Source organism: Sceloporus undulatus, chromosome 2 (genome assembly GCF_019175285.1).
Source record: "Sceloporus undulatus isolate JIND9_A2432 ecotype Alabama chromosome 2, SceUnd_v1.1, whole genome shotgun sequence".
In the NCBI taxonomy this organism is placed as follows: Eukaryota; Metazoa; Chordata; class Lepidosauria; order Squamata; family Phrynosomatidae; genus Sceloporus; species Sceloporus undulatus.
In genome coordinates, this window is record NC_056523.1 from 170,808,919 (window position 1) to 170,829,659 (window position 20,741).

General features: G+C 41.4%; 2 protein-coding genes across 3 annotated transcripts in view; one reads left to right on the forward strand and one right to left on the reverse strand.

Annotated features, from left to right (window-relative positions):
- The window catches only part of TAC3 (tachykinin precursor 3), a 169,072-nt gene that overhangs the window by 65,964 nt on the left and 82,367 nt on the right, over positions 1-20,741 (forward strand). For both annotated transcript variants that reach the window (XR_006102129.1, XM_042451485.1), the window contains exon 2: positions 11,941-12,050. The gene's annotated coding sequence lies outside the window, so the exon portion shown is untranslated. The remainder of the gene's footprint in view (positions 1-11,940; positions 12,051-20,741) is intronic.
- LOC121922267 (retinol dehydrogenase 7-like) overlaps positions 1-20,741 on the reverse strand; it is a 34,085-nt gene that overhangs the window by 3,635 nt on the left and 9,709 nt on the right. Inside the window, exons 2-4 of the mRNA XM_042451476.1 lie at positions 6,705-6,932; positions 4,425-4,746; positions 915-1,173 (exon numbers count right to left, since the gene is read on the reverse strand). Coding sequence (XP_042307410.1) covers positions 915-1,173; positions 4,425-4,746; positions 6,705-6,839 — 716 coding nt within the window. The 5' untranslated portion in view covers positions 6,840-6,932. The remainder of the gene's footprint in view (positions 1-914; positions 1,174-4,424; positions 4,747-6,704; positions 6,933-20,741) is intronic.

Sequence of the window (20,741 nt, forward strand, 5' to 3'; positions counted from 1 at the left end):
TGGACTTCAGTTTCCAGAATTCTTGACTGTTGACCAAACTGGCTAATGCTTCTGGGAGTTGAAGTCCAAAAACCTGGAGAGCCACAATAGACCAATGGTTAAGAACTACTGGTCTACAGTGAGAATAGGGACTTCAGAGAGCTCTAAGGCTTTTACGCACACTTTCTGGACTTGCAGCAGATCACACCAGCTCTTCTAGCAAACCCCAAAGTGATCAGGATATCACTTCCAGTTTTTTAAAACTTGTTTTGTTTTGTGAAGGGCTTTCATGGCCGGCATCCATAATTTTAGGTTTTTCGGCCTATGTGGCCATGTTCTAGAAAAATTTGTTTCTGATGTTTCACCAGCATCTGTGGCTGGCATCTTCAGAGGATGCTGGCATGGAAATGAGTGGTGTGTGTGTGTGTGTGTGTGTGTATGTGTGATGCTGGGTTGGGAGGTGTGATTTCCATGTAAATCTGTGTACTCTTCTAGAACATGGCCACATAGCCCAAAAAACCCACAAAAAACTGTTGTTTTGTTTTATTTTTGCTAAAACAAGTGATGTACATATCTCATACTTTATTTTAGAAGAAACGTCCACTCCCCCCCCCTGAAAGTTATGGAAGAATTATCTCCCTTTACTCTTTGGATTTTGTTTTGGGGAAGAAGATATGGGGCTTTGGGTGCTGCATGCATAGGCTAGATGATTCCTATGTCTAGAATGAAGTGTTCTCTGATTCTAAACCATTTCTGCTTACCAAAGTTGATCAAAATAGGAAATGCCTTTAAAAAAAGAAAAATGGAAAACCCATAAAATTGTTCAGTTAGGGGTCTTCCTGAACAATAACAATCTTGCTGACTCTCACATAGTTTGGCTTTGGTGTCTAGCTTTGTTCCTAGCTCTGAGCCCTGAAATAAACTGTGTGATTAACCTGAGACTGTCAGAGAATGCCTCCATGGCAAATTTTGAAGGACTGTAGCCTCCACCGCCAAAAACAAGTCTTCCAGCCATGCTGCTCACATTGACCAGCCTTCCTTGGCCTTTCCTCAGAAGAGGCAGCAAGTGCAGTGTCACGTCGACTGCGCCAAGCAGGTTGACCTCCAGGACCTTTACAAAGTCAGCCTTGTTCAACCATTCATTGGGGGCCAGTGGGCATGCAATCCCCGCATTATTCACCAAGCCCCAGAGTCCTGTGGAGAAAAACAAGTCTTTAGGGATATCTACTCCTCAACCATCCATTTTCTTATAGTGAAGGAGGCTCTGTTTCATTTAAGAATCTAATTAGGCCCTTTTAAACTTGGTGCATGCAACTTTGCATTGTTTTCTAAACAAACTGGAGACACATCTCTGGATGCTTAAAACAAACAAACAAGCAGTCTTTTATTGGCTAAAAGGTCCAGTGAATTCCAGCCCACAGTAGCTCTTAAGGCCCTTTTCAAGTGTATATATAGAAAAATCACGCAAAGATACAAGTTCAAAACATGATACCTACTTGCATGAACATGGATACATTTGTACATCACTCACAGGCTATACCTATCCCCTTGAAACCTCTGAGCTAGGAACTCCAAAACCATTTACTGGCAGAGTGAAAGCATGTGAATAGGTAGGGAGAAAATAGCAATCATGTTCAAGGGCACATAGATATATCTGGTCTAAAAGGAAAGAAACTGTCTGAAAACTCTCTCTGAAAGATTTTAAATGACTGGGAGATTTCATCGGAAAGTGAAAAAAAATGGATGTTTGGGGGAAGTTTTATGAAAATAAATAATGTTAAATTCTGAAAATTTTTATAAGAGTGGAAGATCACCCACTTCTTAATTTGAGATGAATTGGGCCAAAGGTTTTAATTTCAAGAACCATTCCTCTTTTTTCAGCAGAACCCTTTCATCAGTAGGATTCACTTTCACCATTGCCCCAAATCACATGTCCAATGATTATGTTAGATGTGTAATTCCTACATTGTTCATTAAGCCACAGAGTCTGTGGAGAAAGATGCAGTGATTGTTTAGAAACACCTTCTTCTTAATCATCTCTCTGGCTTCCCATGCTGATGGAGACCCGGCTTAATTTATGACTCTGCCTTATACTGGAACTACAAAGGATCTGTTCTGTTGTCTGTAAAACAGGAGCTTTCCAATTAGAAGACTTTTTTCGAACACTACTTCAATATGAATTTGGGAACTCCTGTGTGTAAAACATGTACTCATCCAGGACAGTATCACACTACTCTGTTATAGCACTATTATTCCAAGGTAATTGCTGTGGCTGCCTCCTGTGGAATTCTGGATTTTGTAGTTTAGTGAGACCTCTGGCTGAGAATTTTAAGTGTCCTTCCCTAAACTGCCGATCCCAGGATTCCACAGGAGGCAGCCATAGCAGTGGAATATTATTCCAAGTGGAATAATAACACTATGATAATGTAGTGAAAGAGGAAAAAGAACAAAGAGCTCTGTGGGACATTAAAACCAAACAAGTGTTATATACCCCAAGTTTTTGTGGCCCACAGCTCACTTCATCAGATGCATCAAATGAAGTCTATGAAAGCTTCTATGTACCTAACAAAATGTCTTAGACTTTAAACTCCAAAACTGTTTGCTGGCAAAAGACTTAACACAGCTACCTCACTGGGCTTACAGTCATGGGTGTGCTTGTGGGGAAGGATTTTCAGGGGCAGGAGAAATTGATGGGCCTGGACCTGGAGGGATGACCACAGGGTTAATAGTAGTTGGAAAAGGTAAACTGATTGCTGACAGATAGCTGAATATGAAACAACTTGGGATGCTAAGAATCTCTGTTGAAATCAGATGCAAGATAGAAGGTATTTTGCCTTGTAGTAGGCCAGTTTATTCTCTGTTTATTCTCTGCTTACATATGCACATTCATTTGTGCTCTCCTTGCTAGTGATGCCCTGACTGTATTGCCTAGGTTTTGATGACACTTTGTTAATCATGGCTTTGTGGATGTAGAATGGCTCTTGGATTTTTCTACCTGAGGCAGGTGGAGATGGGTGTGGTGTTTTATGTTGTTATTTTAGAGTTAAAGTTAGATTGCTATACATATAACATGATAAAACATACATATTTTATATGTGGAAAAACATAAATATTTAGGGATACCTTCTTCTCAACTATCAGTCTTCCCATAGTGAAGGAGGCCCTGTTCCATTTAAGAATCTAATTAGGGCTGCTTAAACGTGGTCCATATAGTCTCTGGATGCTTAAAACAAACAAAGAGTCTATAGTTTTTTGTGGGGTTTCAGGCTTCAGAGAAGATTCTCTGAAGATGCCAGCCACAGATGCTGGTGAAACGTCAGGAAGAAACTCTTCCAGAAAACAGCCTCATAGCCTGAAAAACCCACAAAAAATTATGGACGCCAGCCATGCAAACCTTCAAACAAAGAGTCTTTTACCAAGTGTAGCACCTCACCCACCTCCATCAAAATAGTAAAATGATTTTATTGAATAAATAAAAGTACTGAAAGAAATGATTCTGTAAATAAAACAAAAACACTACATGTCATCATGTTCTCTCATTTAAAGGAAAATAGTTTTGGAAGCACTGTCATTGAAATCATTGTCCCTGGTCTCCATAGTCGTAGTCCAGCACACAAACCACTATACCATGCTAGCTCATAGAACATGGACAACAATATTATTGTTTAGGGAACTGATGATGTGATGATTTTCAGTGATGTGTCATAAAGTGCTCGCTGAGATGGTCTTACTCAAACCACAAATTGCTTTAGGGTGTTTTTTTTTTAAATTAATTCACCAGTCCATATACCTTTTTTGCCATGTAATATGTTGAAAACCAGTTGGCACCCTGAGGGTGTTGGGCTTTAACTATGTATAAATAAATGAAACAGGGAAGGGGAGAGAGATGTTTCTATTACTACCACCCCCCACCCCCAGACAGATGCATAAATATGCTCTTTACAACTTTGGGGTGAAAAATACCCCAGTGTTTAAAAATGCTAAACTGGAGGGAGTTGTGAGGCTTTGGGGAGGCTGAGAAAAAACTGAGGGGGTACAAAATAGTATTGGAGGAGAAACATGCAGCCCACCCTTGTATGATTCCTACTCCTTCTTTAAAGAAAGATTTCCTCAACCAGCTCCATTCTAGATATGCTGGATTTCCAGCCAACAATATAATTGTGGGATTTGTGTATACCTAGGAAGTGACAGGTTTGGAAGGTATTTTTAAGTGCACTTTGTACAAGGCAACAACAACATATGGCATGCATGGGCAAGGGTGTCAACCAGAGCATTACATGTCATTCTCTCTGTCACTCTTATAATTTCAAACATTTAAGTTTTTAGGAATTCAGCATGTTAAAACTTTCTCCATCCAACACCATCACCAATGGTTATCAAAATATGTCAAGCCATTTTCACTGATTTTCCAGAATCTGGTTGAGAGAACAACATTTGGACTGTACCTTCATCCCCTACTTGTTGTTTCACCCACTCTGTGGCTGCTGCCACACTTTCTGTGCTGGTGACATCCAAAATGGTGGTTTTCACCCGTTCTGATGTGGTATTCTCCAGCTGCTCTGCCCCTTTCTGAGTGAGACAAGCTGCTAATACCTGCAGGCCCCGAGCATCCAGCTGCCTGGCAAGCTGGTTCCCAAAGCCAGAGTCACAGCCCGTGATGAAGACATATTTCTTTGCCATGTTCTCTATGATCTGTCTCTCCCGATACCATCGGCTCAGGACGTAAACCACCAGCAGAGCAGCCAAGTAGATCCACATGGCTAAAACCTATAAGAAAGAAAAGATAATAGTGGAATTTAGAATTGGATTATTATGTATTCATCAGGGCCATGTTGATTATGAGATTCTCAAAATTTAAACTAATGATTGTAAACAAGTTTCAAAGGGTATAAAATGAGCCTGAGAAAGGGTTTGCTGGTCTTGTGGACAAATCCTGTTTCTCCCAGTGTAGGCTTACCACCCTACTAACCCACCAGGAGGAATATAATTGGTAAAGGATGTATTAAATAAAGAAAATGGTCAGGTGACCACCCCTGCTGTAAATGATGTCTGAACTAATCTAGAAAAAGTGCTTTGTGTACTCAAATAATTTTTTGCAATACTAAGGATAATCATAAGATATAATACCATATCAGCCTAACTAAGCAATCCCTCTGATATTCTCCAGAGTCCCATTCATCTGAGAAAGTAACTGCCTTCTGTTTTAAAAAATGGACCCAAGGACAAATAATATCTGAACATGTGAGGAATACTTTCCACCTTTGACATAAATCTTGGTTGAACACTGTTTTTGACATAGGCTGGACATGTACTATGCTCCTTATCAGCAGAATGAAGCTAAACGAGTAGATCAAGTTAAGCAAGCAGAATAATGTGTGCTTACAAACTGATACTAGGCCACTGAGATTGTGCAAAAAGTAATGACAACCAGAGAGGCTTCCTTTGTATTTATAGACGTGGATAAATGGATTGATATTCAGAGGAAAGGTCTGTGTGCATGTTTCTGGGGCCATCTTTTAATCTGAAGAGAATGCACCAAATCACAACTGCATCTAGTCTCCCTAAATGTAGATGGATAAACAAGGAGGGCTGGGGCACTGATAGGACTGATCTGATTGTAACCAAAAATGGAGTAAGCCTTTGAAAGAGAGGAGCAAATTCATGATGAGCAAAGTGGAGATGAAACTGCATTAATTTTAAACATGAATGGGTAAAAATGTGCATAAGTGAAGGAAAAAAACCTTACAAATCCAATTTGTCAATGGGGAAATGACTTTATTAGCTAAAATGTTAAATACATGCATGTACAGTGGGCCCTTGGTATCCCCTGGAGTTTGGTCCCAGACTCCCAGGATAGTCTGTGGATGCCAAAATCCATGGATGCTCAAGTCCTATTGTATATAATTAGCTATTGAAATGGTGTCCCTGGTATAAAATATCAAAATTGAGGTTTGCTTTTTGGGATTTATATATTTCTAAAATATTTTCTAGCCATGGATTGTTAAATCTGTGGATAAAGAACCCATTGGTATGAAGGGCTGACTGTATTAGTAAAAACCTCTCGAACAAAAATTTGTATGCGTTTCCATGTGAAACCCCACACCAATATCTTGGAAGAAGATAAAAAGCAAGGATGGGAACAAAATGCAGAAACTGAAAGATTCTCATGTCTTTAACTTCAGCAGTTGTTAGTTATTGTGACTTGGGTCCCAAACACACTGCAGAAATAATCCAGTTTGGGACTGCTTTAACTGCCCCAGCTCAGTGCTAGGGAATCCTGAAAATTGTAGTTTATTGTGATACCAGACCTCTCTGAAAGAGAAGGCTAAATGTCTCACATAACTACAGTTCCCAGAATTCACTACCATTGAGCCAGGCCAGTTAAAGCAGTCTCAGAAGGGATTATTTCTGCAGTGTGTTTTGGACCTAACATGTGGAGTGTCAAATAGACTTATTTGGAGTTAAATCCCACTGACATTCTGAGGGTTCTTTGGGCTTCGTGTATATCCCCACTCTCTCCAGAAATATTTATATGCCAAAATAAACCTATACACAAAGATATGCAGAACTTATACTTATTGTATTAATATAAGTGTATAAGTATCAGCTTATGATACCTGGTTGCTGGCAACAGGTGGAAATTCCTTGCCCCTTAACACAGTGGAAAAGGAGATACATTTAAAGGGTAACACTGAGAAGTTAAAGAATTCAATTTTTCCCCTTACCTCTCCTGTAAAGTCTTCAGCTCCTGGTGGTGGATTTGTTTCAATCAGCTCTACCAGCTTTAGATGGGTTCTGACACTGAAGCTTGGCTTGGTCATTGAACCCTTGATTTGTAGGGGCTGAGTGGCGTTTATCATTTCCTTATGGTTTCAGGTTTCTTCTCTGTTGCTTTTTTTGAGGCCCTGTAGATGGTGCAAGCTGAACAGGAAACCTGCCTGTCCAGAATTTATCTGGGTAATAGAAAAAAGAAAAGAAAAAAGAAAAGAAAAAAATGTTTTAGATTTGGTACTGAACATCAGAGGAAGCATTTATGGATGCCTTCTCCATTCTGCTTCTAATGCTGCCAAAGAGAAAGGCAGAAAGGCTGGCAGCACTTGGCCATCAAGTATCTTTAGAACCATATATTAATATGGATTTTTATCATTTCCTAAAGCAGGTGCTGGAAACGCTGATTTATTTTTTTTAATTAGTAGCATATTCTAATTCTAGTCAGAGTAGGTGTTGTGTTCTAATTACACAGTCTAGGAAGGTCAAACACAAATGCAGGATTACAAATGGAAAAATCTTAAACCAGAGGATGGCTTCTCTTTCAGAGAACCCTTAGCCCACCATAATTTCAAAATGAGGGAACGGCAGCCTCTGGCTTCCCAATATTCACAGGCTCTAGCAGAGTCTGTCCTGCAAATTATCAACTATTTTGGATGTTTGTTTATTCTTATTTTAATTTTAATACACAGTTTGTTGTTATACAAATGTCGTTGCACTATTCATGTAATTTAATCCACAGTAATTGTGTATGTACCTTCAAGTTGCCTATTGATTTATGTTATTCTATGAATTTCATAGGATTTTCTTAGGCAAGGAAGACTCAAGAGAGATTTGCCAGTTCCTTCCTCTGAAACACAGTCTACAGCACTCGGGAATTATTGGCAGTCTCCCATCCCAGTGCTAACCAGGGCTGGCTCATTAACAATAATGCACTCATTGCTGAACAGTGAGATCAGAATAATACTCCATTTATTCATTTTTAATTTTCATACTTTCCATAAACACTAAAGTGATGTGGTTGGCACCTACTCCTTAGCCTGGGTGACCCTGATCCATATGGCTTTTACCCTACTAAAATCCTGTTTCACTTGACAAGTTACAACCAGGGAAATGTGTCTTATAGTTCATTCACAGGAAAGATCATGGGACTAAATGCATGCACCAAAAGGCACATGTTCCTCCCAACTTGGTGTCATTCTGTATGGACAATGGAGACCAATAGTCCCAGGCTGGGATTTGCCACTCTGGATGCCAATCTGGTGGTTCCAAACTGACCCCAGCCCAAAGGACACTTAACATGGTCTAAAAAGACCAGCTGTTTGCAATGGAGATTCCAGGAGACAACATGGCAGACTGCATGTCCCCATGCACCCCTTAACTGCTACAGCTGTTGCATCCACTCTAAAGGCCCCCACCATGGCCTGTGATGTTGGAAGGGGGTGCCTGGGCACATGGGTATAGCCAGGCACTCCATTTCCACCTTTACAGGCCATGGTAAGGGCCTTCAGAGCAGAAGTGATGGCAGCGGCAGGTAAGGGGTGCACAGCTCCACAGCCTTTATGCCTGAGAATGGAACTGGGTCAGATTACCATGGAGTTGGTCTCGTGCGCCTGTGTGCTCAAATGAAAAAAAGTATGACAATCAACAGTGCCGGCAGTTGCATCTCACAGATTCCAGGGTGCATGCGCCAGGCTGCTTCCATACACTGCCTGGGCTTTACCACATTCCTGCACTCATGCCATTCTGCTTATATTCTGTGCTTATATTCTGGTGTGATGATACACATTTTCCACATTAAAGCAGTGTCAGGGCTTTTTTTTTTGCTCTGGTTTTTAGCCACAGAGCATGACTTTGTGTTGGTTTCCTTCTTGTTTGGCCCTGTGCATCATACAAACTGGTAGGCATCAAGATGGTTTGAAGCTGCTTTATTTTCCCCAAAAACTTCATATCCTATATTTAGCCTATCTAACATGATGGAGTGCAGTACAACAGCCTAGATAACTATGGCTAAACATCCATGGATAATATCTAGGGATGGAAAATTTTCTGCAGAAAAAAATTCTCATATCTCTAGAAAGCATAATGCCATTTCCTGTTTCATATGATGGGCTGGTGGATCCCTACAGAAGGTGCAGATAGGATTAAAATGTACCCTGGAAAATGGACTAGTTTCTCTCAGAGCATTAAAAAGCTACCATGCGAGATCTCATATAGGACACATCTCTCCACAACAACCACTAAGAGTCTGTCTGCATGGGTCAAAAGGCCCATGTCTCCACTGGCCTCGCATTGCCCTATTTGGAAAATGCAGACCAAAATCTTTGGCCTGCGTTGGGCTTGATCCTGAGCTGGATCCTGGCAGACTGAACATGGATCCTGGGCTGGATCCTGACAAATTGAACATACACTGGATTCAGCCTGATCCCAGGGAATTCAGCCCTCAATGTGGGTCAAGTTGACCCCTGGTTTGCAGCGGAGTTTCCTGGAAACTCTGCAGCAAACTCTGGCTGTTTAAATGGCTGCTACACAGTCATTGCCTTTTTGCACCATTGCTCCTACTACGAAACCCCTGTTGCTGCGTCTGATGTGGAAACAGGGCACCTGCCCATGTGGTTGCAACCAGGTGCTCCATTTCTGTGTGAAACATGGCAACGAGGAGCTTCTTAGCAGTGGTGTCATGGATTATGGTGCGAGGTGGTTTGGGGCTACCGAGCAGGGCAAGGTCAGGGCTTCAGAAATGGAAGGGGCATGGCTTCCACAAGGAGGTGGGGGCAGGGTCAGCCGGGCCAAGAAGCTGAGAATGTGTCCTCCTACCCCTCCTTGCCGCAGCTTGGTTTTCTTCAGGAGAACCAGACCATGGCAAGGAGCTGGTCTGCGCGTGTGCAACCTCCTGCTCCTCCTTGCTGCAGCTCAGTTTTCCTCAAAGAACTAGATCATGGCAAGGAGGGATGGGAGTTGCATGCGCACTTGACCTGACTCCTTGCTGCAGCCTGGTTCTCCCCTGAGAAAAACTGGGCTGTGGTGAGGAGATGGGTTGAGCATGTGCCGTGCCCCAACCCTACTTACTGCGGCAAGAAGGGGCTGGGGGCATGCCTGCACTTGACTCGGCTATTTGCTGCAGACGGACTTTCCCAAGGAAAACTGGTAAGGGCCCAACCGGGTGTCATCCCCTCTGTTCTCAATAGGATCAAAGGTGCAGAAAGGTACTGGGCAGATGCCTGTAGCAGGTCCCTGGGCCAGCCTAAGGACAGGTTTTTGGATACCTACCCTTTCTCATGCCAGCCGGGGGACTTACCCAGGTGAGCACCCGGGCCAGAAAAGCATGGGCTCAGCCTTTGCTTTCCTGGCCCATCTGCTCTGTGCCTAAGTCTGTTGGAATTCCTGGAAACTTGTGATCTATGCTGCTGTGATAGCCACTCACATATTTGCCTCTCTAGAAACCTGATTCTTTTCCCCTCGAGGGATAACTACTGGGGCTCTTTCCACTGTTCCACACAAGGACCTTTGAACCTATTTCCTGTAGTAATCTGCTTCCCCTATGATCTTACCTCAGGCCTTCCCTTTTACCCTCATCTCTCTATAAGGAAAATGTATCAGTTCAGTTGGCTCTAAGGCAATCTATAATCTAATGGTACAGGTTGGTGCAGACAGAAGAATGTTCTAGAATGACATGGGCTTTATTATCCAAGCCTTTAAAGTCCAAACTGCTATCAAAGGGTACAAACAAAGCTTGTTCAAGATGAACCTAGAAATGCATTCTTCCAGAGAGCTATAATGCCACAGGAAGAAGATGGCAGTTTTTATGACACCTTATAATTAACAGATTTTATTTAGCATAAGCACACTTAAAAAAAAAAAGATTAACCTGTTAAAGTATCTTCTTATACTAACATAATTTTATTATATGGATGAAATAATTTTAAGAGTTAGTACATTTTTAAATGAGTACGAATGTATAATTTTAAGAATGAGTAAATAAAATAAATACATCATTTCCAAGGCTCTCTTACCTGAAGGAAAATAAAATTAGAAGCACTAATTCTGTTACCACTTCAGGAAGAGTATGCCATTAAAATAAAATAAAAAATCCAAAGAAATGATGATATTCAGGGATGCCCCATAGTATTTTCTCAAAGTGGGCCATTTTATTATACATAATAGTAGGCTCTCCACATTTGCCAGAGTCACTAAATGAGATGGAAATGAGGGCCTGAGCAGATGGGCCAGGAAGCACAGGTTTGTGCCTATTATTATTATTATTATTATTATTATTATTATTATTATTATTATTTATAAAGCACTGTACATAAAAACAATTAAATCGATAAAAATGAAACCTGGCCATGCTTTCCCAGTACTTGTGCTCTCACTCGGGTTGGTTCAGGGAAACAGGGGTGTTCATACACCAGTTTGCTCTCTGACCCTGGGCTCGAGATTAGCAAACTGCTCATTATTTTGCCAGCTGTGGATCTTACTAAGAAGCTCCCCAAGCATCTGAAATGGAAACGGGCGCCTGGCTGCACCCACATGGTCAAGCACCCCATTTCCGCATCAGACATGGAGCAACCACTGGCAATATAAGGAGCACAGGGGGGCATCTGAACAATCCAGTTTTGCTGGAGTTTCTTAGAAACTTTGTGCAAAACCATGAGTTAATTACCCTGCGGTGAAGGCTCAGGACATCTGATAGTGTGTATCAATGTACATCAGTCCCAATGCACACTGGTCACTTTGTTGACTCCCTTATGTACAGTGGGCCCTTGGTAGCCACTGGGTTTGGTTCCGGGAACCTCCTTGGATACCAGAATCCATGGATGCTCAGGTCCCATTAAATACAATGGCATAGTAAAATGCTGTGTCTTACATAAAATGGCAAAATGAAGGCTTGCCGACTGGAATGTATATATTTTTGGATTTTTTTCAAGCAATGGGTGCTTGAATCCATGGATTTAAAAAAATCCATAGATATGGAGGGCTGACTGTAGTAACATAAAAGCAGTCCCTTAGTAGGTACTGGGTAACAAAACTACCCAGTTCTATTTCCCACAGATGTAAATCCACTTACAGACATAAGTCCCCTACAGGATTCTGGCCTCTACTTCTGAGTTGTGTTTAAGCTAGGCCAATCATAGAAGAAGGACATCACTATCCCACATTGAAGCTTGTTTTGTATTTCTTTCTTCCATTCAGTTCATGGAGCTTGGGTTAAAGAGGTTCTGGATGGTGGTGGAATTGACAACAATGCAGAACTGGCATTCTGTCCATGCTGATGATCTATACTGAAGTGGTCCCTGCTGTAGGTAAGGCGCAAGACAATCTTACCCATTTCTTCCTCAAGAAAAGACTGGTTAGAAGACCATAGAAAGTGTAGTTGTTAGAATTAATAGGTGCAGTTATAACTATTCAGTTTTTGATCGTAATGAATGTGAAGTTACATAAATAAATAGAAGTACTTTATGTAACTGATTGGCTTGGCTGATTGGAAGCAGAATGAAAATAATAAAAAATGGGGACATAATTTGGCATAGGAGGGCATTTGGGTTTAAGGAGCACTTTGTGTTTCTAATGATGTGGGTCCAGATCCAGCAAGCAAGTAAGCACTCAAATCTATTATTAAAGTTTGAAATTACCTGCAAAACACTGCATAAGGAAATGGGAGTCTGTAGACAGATATAAAATTGCAGGGAAAGAAAAAAGAAAACCTGCCACACAAATAGTACCAATTTTCTCCTTACTCCTGGAACATCCATTAAATTCTAGCAGCTACAGAAAGATTGTAGATTAACCATCTTGGGTTTTACTCCAAATCTTTGAACTTGCCTGTTGCTTGTCTAGAGTTACTTGACACAGCATACAAGAACTGTTTTTGGACTACTGTTGACAGCTGCCTCATGGGCTAAGCCATGTAGCTATATCTACTTAAGAAATAACTTTCCAGATATGTCTTAGTTTTGCCTAGGGATGCTCAAAAATGCTGTATTTGTACTGTAGAAATAACCCTGTTTGACACCACTTTAACTGCCATGGCTCAATACTATAGAATTCTGGGAACTTTGGTTTTGGGAGACATTTAGCTTTCTCTGTCAGAGATCTCTGGTGCCACAACAAACTACCTAGAATTCCATAACACTGAACCAGTTAAAGTGGTGTCAAACTGGATTATTTCTGCAGTGCAAATGCAGCCTAAGTTTCTTCTTGAAGGTAGCAATGAGTAATTTCAGAAATTTTCTTCCTGCTATGAAAAAGTCTTTTAAAAAACCACACCATTTTTGAAGACTATTTGAAATTTAGTACATATTCTGTGTAAAATTAACAGATGTTATTTTGTTCAGAAAACAGAATTTTCTGCACATGAATATTTCAGTGCAGAAATATTAATTCCTACGCAGACATAGCTTGAGTCTGTGCTATCCCAGCTGCAGTGTTCCCCCTGGTGAGCCTCTCTCTTACAGAGAAAGCTAAATATTTCCCAACGCTACAAATCCGATGATTCCATAGCACTGAGCCATGGCAGCTAAAGCAGTGTCAAACAGCCTTATTTTTGCAGTGCAGACAAAGCTGATGTTGAAGAGACAGGGATTCAAACCCAGGCTTTGATAAGTGGAGTGACCAAAATTATGGGGCTGAATGGACAAAACTGCCAGTTTTTTTCTCATTAAAATCTCAAGTTCTTTCCATTACTTTTATAGAGAAATTTGCAGATGTTGAAATTTTTTTATTAAGAAAGATGAAGGGACAAAAATTCTCTGTACAAAGCAGGTAAATCCTATACAAATCCCTGTACAAAGTAGGTAAAGCAAGCACTTGGAAAAGAGAAAACTCCTCAGGACAATGAAGCTATAAATTCAAGGAGGCTAGTCAGCAAAAGGGAGAAGAAAATAGAAACAGCACCTGGTATATAAATGGCAAGGAGTCTTTTCCACAGGGGTTTGCATACGCAAAGGGCAGAGTTATTATCCTGTGACCCTGCCCCCTCTCTTTTCTTCAGCTCTACTTCTTTGGTGCCATCCAGTCCCATTTTTGGTCACATCCTTTCTTTAAACATGCAGATGCAATATTGAATTCAAATGAGGACAGTGCAACTCAAAGTGATGGTCCATGGACTGCTGTCCATCTGCAAGCCATCAGCTGATGGCCCACTGAGAGGTTCCAGGGAAGAAGGGGGGGGGAACAGTTGTAGCTGATGGGCAGAAATTTGGTATCAGTTCCTGGCACATTTTGGGGAAAATGTTGACTCCCCACATCACATAGCCTGAAAAGCACTGGTCTAGAGTACTTGAAAGAGACAAAATTCTTATTTGTATTAACATAAGATCCATATAGTCATAGTTTTCAGGTGGCTAACAAAAATGTGGCAATGTGAAATGTAAGGGCAACATTTGGGTAAAAGTTCATGGTGATAGTAGTTCTTGCTGCTGTCATAGCTTTATTAATATTCATAAAGACTGTCTGGAGAACTTCTTCAACTGCAGGAAGAATTTCTAGAGCTGAGCTTTTTTAATGTGTGCCCATTAGAGGGCAGCAGCAGCTCAGGCATGTGTAGTATTTGAACAAGAATACATCAGAACTACAGGAATGGTACTTTGGTGGCCACATCGTATGAGAAGGCATGAATTATTGGAAAAGACAATGATGCTAGAAAAGGTAGAGAGAGGGCAGTAGAAAAAGAGGAAGACCAATATGCCAGATGGTAGAATTGAAAAATATAGCCGTGTTAGTCTGTAGAATCAGTACGTGGAGCAATCTTGTAGTGCCTTTGGGACTAAATGAAATAAAGGAATTGGCAGCCTGAGCTTTCGTAGACTTCAGCCTACTTCCCTAATAATAATAATAATAATAATAATAATAATAATAATAATAATTTATATACCGCCCTATGGCAAACCAAACCATCTGAGGAAGTAGGCTGAAGTCTACGAAAGTTCATGCTGCCAATTTCTTTCTTTCAGTTAGTCTCAAAGGCACTACCAGATCTCTCCACATACATGTGCCAGATGGTTAGACTCAATCAAAGAGGCTACAGGACTGAGCCTGTAGGACCTGAGCAGAGCAGTGCAGTGCAGAGGGGTCTGACTATATTTCATCTACAGGGTTGCCATGAGCTGCGGTTGACTTGAGGCCAGTTAGCAACAAACAGGAGTGGACTTGCACCTCTGCTTCCCAATAGAATCATAGAGTTGAAAGAGGCCATGCAGGAATGCACAATCAAAGTGCCCCTGACAGATGATCATCCAGCCTTTGTTTAAAATGTATTGTTAATCTGATATTGGAAACCGCTTTGATCGTCCATGGAAAAGCGGTATACAAATAAAGCTTATTATTATTATTATTATTATTATTATTATTATTATTAAACAAAAAACCCTTCAAAGAAGGAGACCCCATCATACTCCGAGACAGTGCATTCCACTGTTGAACAGCTCACAGGAAGTTCTTCCTAGTATTTTGGTAGAATTTCTTTTCTTTTAACCATGGCCAGCTTTGGTATCTTCAGCACTCTTCTCCAGCATCACATCTCGACTGAATTTATTTTCATTCTGTTGGCTTCCTTCACTCTCCAGCTCTCACATCTGTACATAGTGAAGGGGAATACCCTGGCTTGGATGATTTTAACTTTAGTGCTCAGTTTTGCACTTTAGGATCTTGTCTAGTTCTTTCATGGCTGCCCTTTCCATTTTTAACCTTCCTCTTATTTCTTGACTGCAGTCCCTGTTCTGTTCAGTGTTTGAGCCAAGGTATGGAAAGTCTTTAACTATTTCAATTACTTGATTAGCTAGATTGAAATTATGTATACCTTCCATGGTTCATTATTTTTGTTTTCTTCATATTCAGCAGTAAGCTGAATTAGCTACTCCTCTTAATTTGGTGTCATCTGCAAATTTTATAAGCATGCCCTCTATTCCATCAATCAAGTTGATGATAAAGCACTGGGGGCCGGGGCCAAGACAGAACCCTGTGACATCTCACTTGTCACTTCTGTCCAGGTTGAAGAGGAGCCATTGGCGAACACCCTTTGTGTTCAGCCAGTCATTCAATTACATATCAACCTCGCAGTTGCATTGTCTAGCCCATATTTTACTTGTTTTTTTTCTACAAGAATATAATGGTGGGCCTTGTCAAAGGCCTTACTGAAATCAAGATACACTATAAACACAGAATTCTCTTCATCTACCAAGCTTGTAACTCTGTATATATATAAAAAAGGTAAGAGTCATCTGGTATGATTTGTTTTTGAGAAATCCGTGCTGACTTTTAGTAGTCACAGCATTCCTTTCTAAGTGCTTACAGACTGCTTAATTATCTGCTCTAGGATCTTTCCTGATATTGATGTCAGGCTGACTGGGTAGTAATTATTTGGGACTTCTCCCACCCTTTATGAAAACAGGGACAAAATTTACCCTCCTCCAGCCTGCTGGGATCTCTTCTATTCTCCAGGAATTTTCAAAGATTATTGCCAATGGCTCTGAGATGACTTTTGCCAGTTCTTTTAATACCCTTGGATGTAGTTCATCTGGTCCCGGAGACTTAAATTTATTTAGATTAACCAGATATTCCTGTACTACCTCTTTACTTATTTTGTGCTGCATTTTTGTCCCCTGCTCCATTTTCTTGAGCACCCTTTTCCTTTTCTGGGAAGACTGAGGCAAAGATGTTGTTTAGTAGTTCTGCCTTTTCTCTGTCCCCTGTTATTGACAGTGGTTCTGAGATTACACTTGCTATTTCTCTTAATAATCTTAAATATAGTTTATCTGGCCCTGGAGACTTGAATTCATTTAGACTTATTATTATTAGCTACGTTATCACTGTTGGTTAAGATCAGATCTAAAATAGTTGATCTCCTTGTTGTCTCTTCCACCTTCTGGACAATGATATTGTCTGCAAGGCAAATGAGGAATTTGTTAGACCTTATATTCTTGGCAGAGTTTCACTTCCAACAAATATCAGGATAGTTGAACTCCCCCATTACTATTACATCTCTCTTTTCTGAATGTGTGGTCATCTGGTCCAGGAAAGTATCATCCAAGTTCTCAGTCTGCCTTGGAGGTAACTAGTAGACCCCCACAATGACATCACTGTTTTTTCTCTCCCCCTTTTTACCCAGATCCTGTCAACCTGGTTAGGTCTTCAGAGTCCTAGTCCAATGCTCAAACCATTAGACCACACTGGCCCTACCAAATATGGAAGGGACAATGAAGCCTGAGGGGTAGTGACAGCTGATGGCTTCCATATCAGTGGGATGGAAAATCCACTGTGGGTTTTAGTCAGCTCCCCAAGCTGCCAGACCTATGTTGAACACCTCCTTTACACTTTTAATTAAAACCAGGAGTAGATTCTAGTGGCAGCTGATGATTCCTATCTCAGCGGAATGGTGAATTTACTCCATGTTTTAATCAAAACTTTAAAGATGGTATTCAATGTGCTGAAACCTATCTTCACTATCATCCCAGCATATTAGATAGCCTCTTTAAAGTTTAAACTAAAACCTACAGTGGATTCGCCACTCCATTGACAGGGGACCCTTTAGCCATTGAAGTGATTTCCCTGCTCCCTGCAGTAGACTCAGTTTTAGGTCCACCAAACCCTAAGAAGGGAAAGCTTTAAAATGTTATGATACGAGGAGGGGGATACATATTTTAATAAGCCTCTGTTTGTCAGATACAATGTGGAATCACTTGCCCCATGTACAAAATGAATCCTGTTAGTCTTGTTCCAGAAGAAGCTACTTTAAGCTGTCTTCTAGAAGCCAGCCCTATAATTAGGCAGAGTGAAGGAACTGTCTCAGGCAGCGGATCCCAAGGAACGGCGACAGCCGTTCCATGGCTCTTCTCTTCCGTAGGAGGAACAAGTTATGTGTACCTCCACTGCATGTCCTCCTACACTGACTTAATGAGCCCATTGTCCTCATATATGGTGGAGGACATGATCCTATAATCAGAACTCAGCTTAAACCCAGCTGCCAATCAAATTCATTTTTATTTATGAAATGGGTGGGTGGGTGTGGGCCTACTCTTCTGCTTTGCCTCAGGCACAAAAGCATCTCTGGTCAGCCATAGCTTCCGACCTACACAGGCACCAATTAGAGAGTCTTCCAGCAAATGGGCCCCAGTGCCTGACCCTCTGAATGGCAGTGGGAAGTGCTTGTTTGAAAGGAATCAACATTTCCTGGTTGAGTTTTCAGTTGCTCCTGCTTGAGTGGCAAGCTGCTATTTGAAAACTGCCTGGGAAGTGTTGGGCACAATGCTTTAATGAGGTTGGGCAATTGCTTTTTTTAGGTCCATTCCCACCCCTGAATGGCAAGGAGGCTTTTCTTGCTTTCCTGCTTATTTTTCTCCCAGCAGATCCTCCAAACTCTGGCTTGCTTTAATTGCTGGGTAATTAAGCATTTATGGATTGTGGTGGGTGGGAATGATTAGGAATTCTATTTCTGCACAAAGCCAACTAAAAGATGGGTCACAGGATTGCCAGAATATTTTCCAACATGGTCTATCAGCTGCATGACAGATAGAAATTCTGCAGATGGGTAAAACTTCACCCACTGAAGTGCTACCTGTCAAACAACTATTTAAAAGAGAATGCCATGCCTAAGTCAATGCTTCCAAAACAATCTGATGTGGAGGACCAGCAATTATTCTGCTCCACTACCCAACATGCCAGGGATGGGTATTATATTTGTGCTCATTGGCCACAACTATTTCTCCCCCGCCACCCCCAAAACATATCATGGTTGAGTGTCATGGACCAGCACTGGTCCATAGACCACTATGTACTTTGAGTAGCACTGCCCTAAACAATTAATTGTAATAGAAACTCACACACATACCTAATGCACTATATGAAGAGTTGCCTTCTGCTACCCCTCTATCCTTCTATGAAAAAGTCAGCCCACCAGCACTGGAATGGGTGCAGCAGGAAGCTTATGGTTGTAGTTCCACAGCCAGGATAACAGACATTGTTCTCCCAGATCTTCAGTGCATACATTACTATACTCTAGAGATCCAGGAGCTGACCCCTGTTTTCTTCCACCTGTGAAGCTGCAGTGAGATGATCTTCAGATATCCACTAAACCTGGCCAGTAGATGTCCATGGGTTTAGTGCTGGAATGCTCCCATCCATAGAACATATCTAAGAGCAGCCTCTTCCTCCTACAGTTATTCACCGCCAGTTCTTCCATTCCCAAAGCTACAGAAGTGGTCACCACAGTTTAATGCCATGCATTGGCATGCAGTTTGGAATACTAGACATGGAATACTAAGGAATTCCCCATGTATCTCAAAATGAGATGGTTGCTGCAACCTGAATTTGAAACAGTTTATCGATAAATCAGGGAGGGTATTGCATGGAGGAATTTGGCTTTAGGTTTTTTTTAACAGAACATGCAAGTCGTTTCGGCCAGTCTGACCTTGAGAATCACACATATTATAGGGGAAGGCATTGGTGCATGCTGAGTTTAGGTATGGTATGGGTTATGTGGGCTTGATGTCCTTGGTCCTGCAAAATAGATAATGAGGATTTCTGAGAGTTGTAGTGTTTTCCTTCAATGCCCTGCAAGAGAACTGGGCACTCTATAAAGCAGCACAGGAATGGTCTGCAAGAGGACACATGTGTGCATTCTCACCTCACTTCTTACATGCGTTTATCTGGCAGGCAGTAGGCATAGGGTTGCCTCATTAGTATATGACATAGATTGGAAAAGGCTGGGGATTCTGATACTCCTAGTAATCAATAATGGCATTTTCGAGCTGTGTCACAGTAAACATAGCGTCTGGCCATTGCCCATGTTACCTGGAGAATTCTGGAAGTTGTAGTAAAAAAATAAATAAATAAAATCTGGAACTTTTCCAAGCTCTGTTGTCTGAGCATGGGCTTGCAGCAAAGTTGGATCTGCCATTTTTCTGGATCTTTTTGAGCTCTCAGCATGCTCCAACCAGCAAAGCCAAGGAAGCCCATGTAGATGCCAAACTAATCATATTCTGCAATTAACACTCCACAGCTGGAGCTTAGTGTCCCCTGACTCTCCAACCAATAGATTAGATGCTGTTGTGGTGCCACCAGCTGAGTTCTCCTTGCCCAAGGATAGCCTCGGAGGCAGCTGTGGCAATTTTGGTGCCAGCCCTTTAAACCTGACAGCGCCATATCCTCCTTCTTCACTTTTTGATTGAACAGGAGGAAGCAACCCAATTAGCAACATCTCTGTCAGGCAGTCAGGTCCCTTTCCTAAGTCAAAATTGTCTACTAGCCTGGTGTCGGGACTAAGACCTTCTTTCCTCAGTCTGTTTTTGTCTGTGTCTCTATTCATCCTAGTTTCATGTTTTTTTAACCTCTTGCATTGATTCCAAGTCATGGAGAAATTGCAGCACCAATCAATTTTCTTTGGAATATTGTCTTCTATTCCACGCATCATAGGTTAAGCTGGAAAGGATGTGAAGTGTTGCTCCCAGGAGCAGATGTGGGAGGAACAAGCACAGCATCTCCACAGTTAGCCTTGGCACCAAATGATAGGTGACCATCTACCAAAGGGGTAGGGAACTGCATTAGGGCTGGGGAGCAATTTTTCTTCTTCTGGGACTTTCCAAGTGCCAAATGGACTGCAAAAATGCTCAAAGAAGGAAGTCTGCTTCTAGTTATGAAAAACAGGGTTATTTTTTTATTATTATTACTGTGAAACATCTCAAGAGCCCACACAATTTATTTAAAATGTGAATTGTCACTCCTGAAGGCTTCCAGGAGAAACAGTTTACCTTTTTTTGGGGGGGGGAGTCAGAAGGACTGCAAAAATAACCTTGGGAGGTGGGTTGCATGGAGCCCCAGACATGGAGGATGCAGACGTTTGGATGACGAGGCTATTGGAAACATAATCAATTTTTTTTTAAAAAAATAACCATTACTATACTATAACCTTACTATGCAGTTGCACCCAGAGGAGGGGTTGCTCTTGTCCCACTGTCCATACAGTATTTAGTAAGGGACTATGGATACTGAACCTGGAAAGG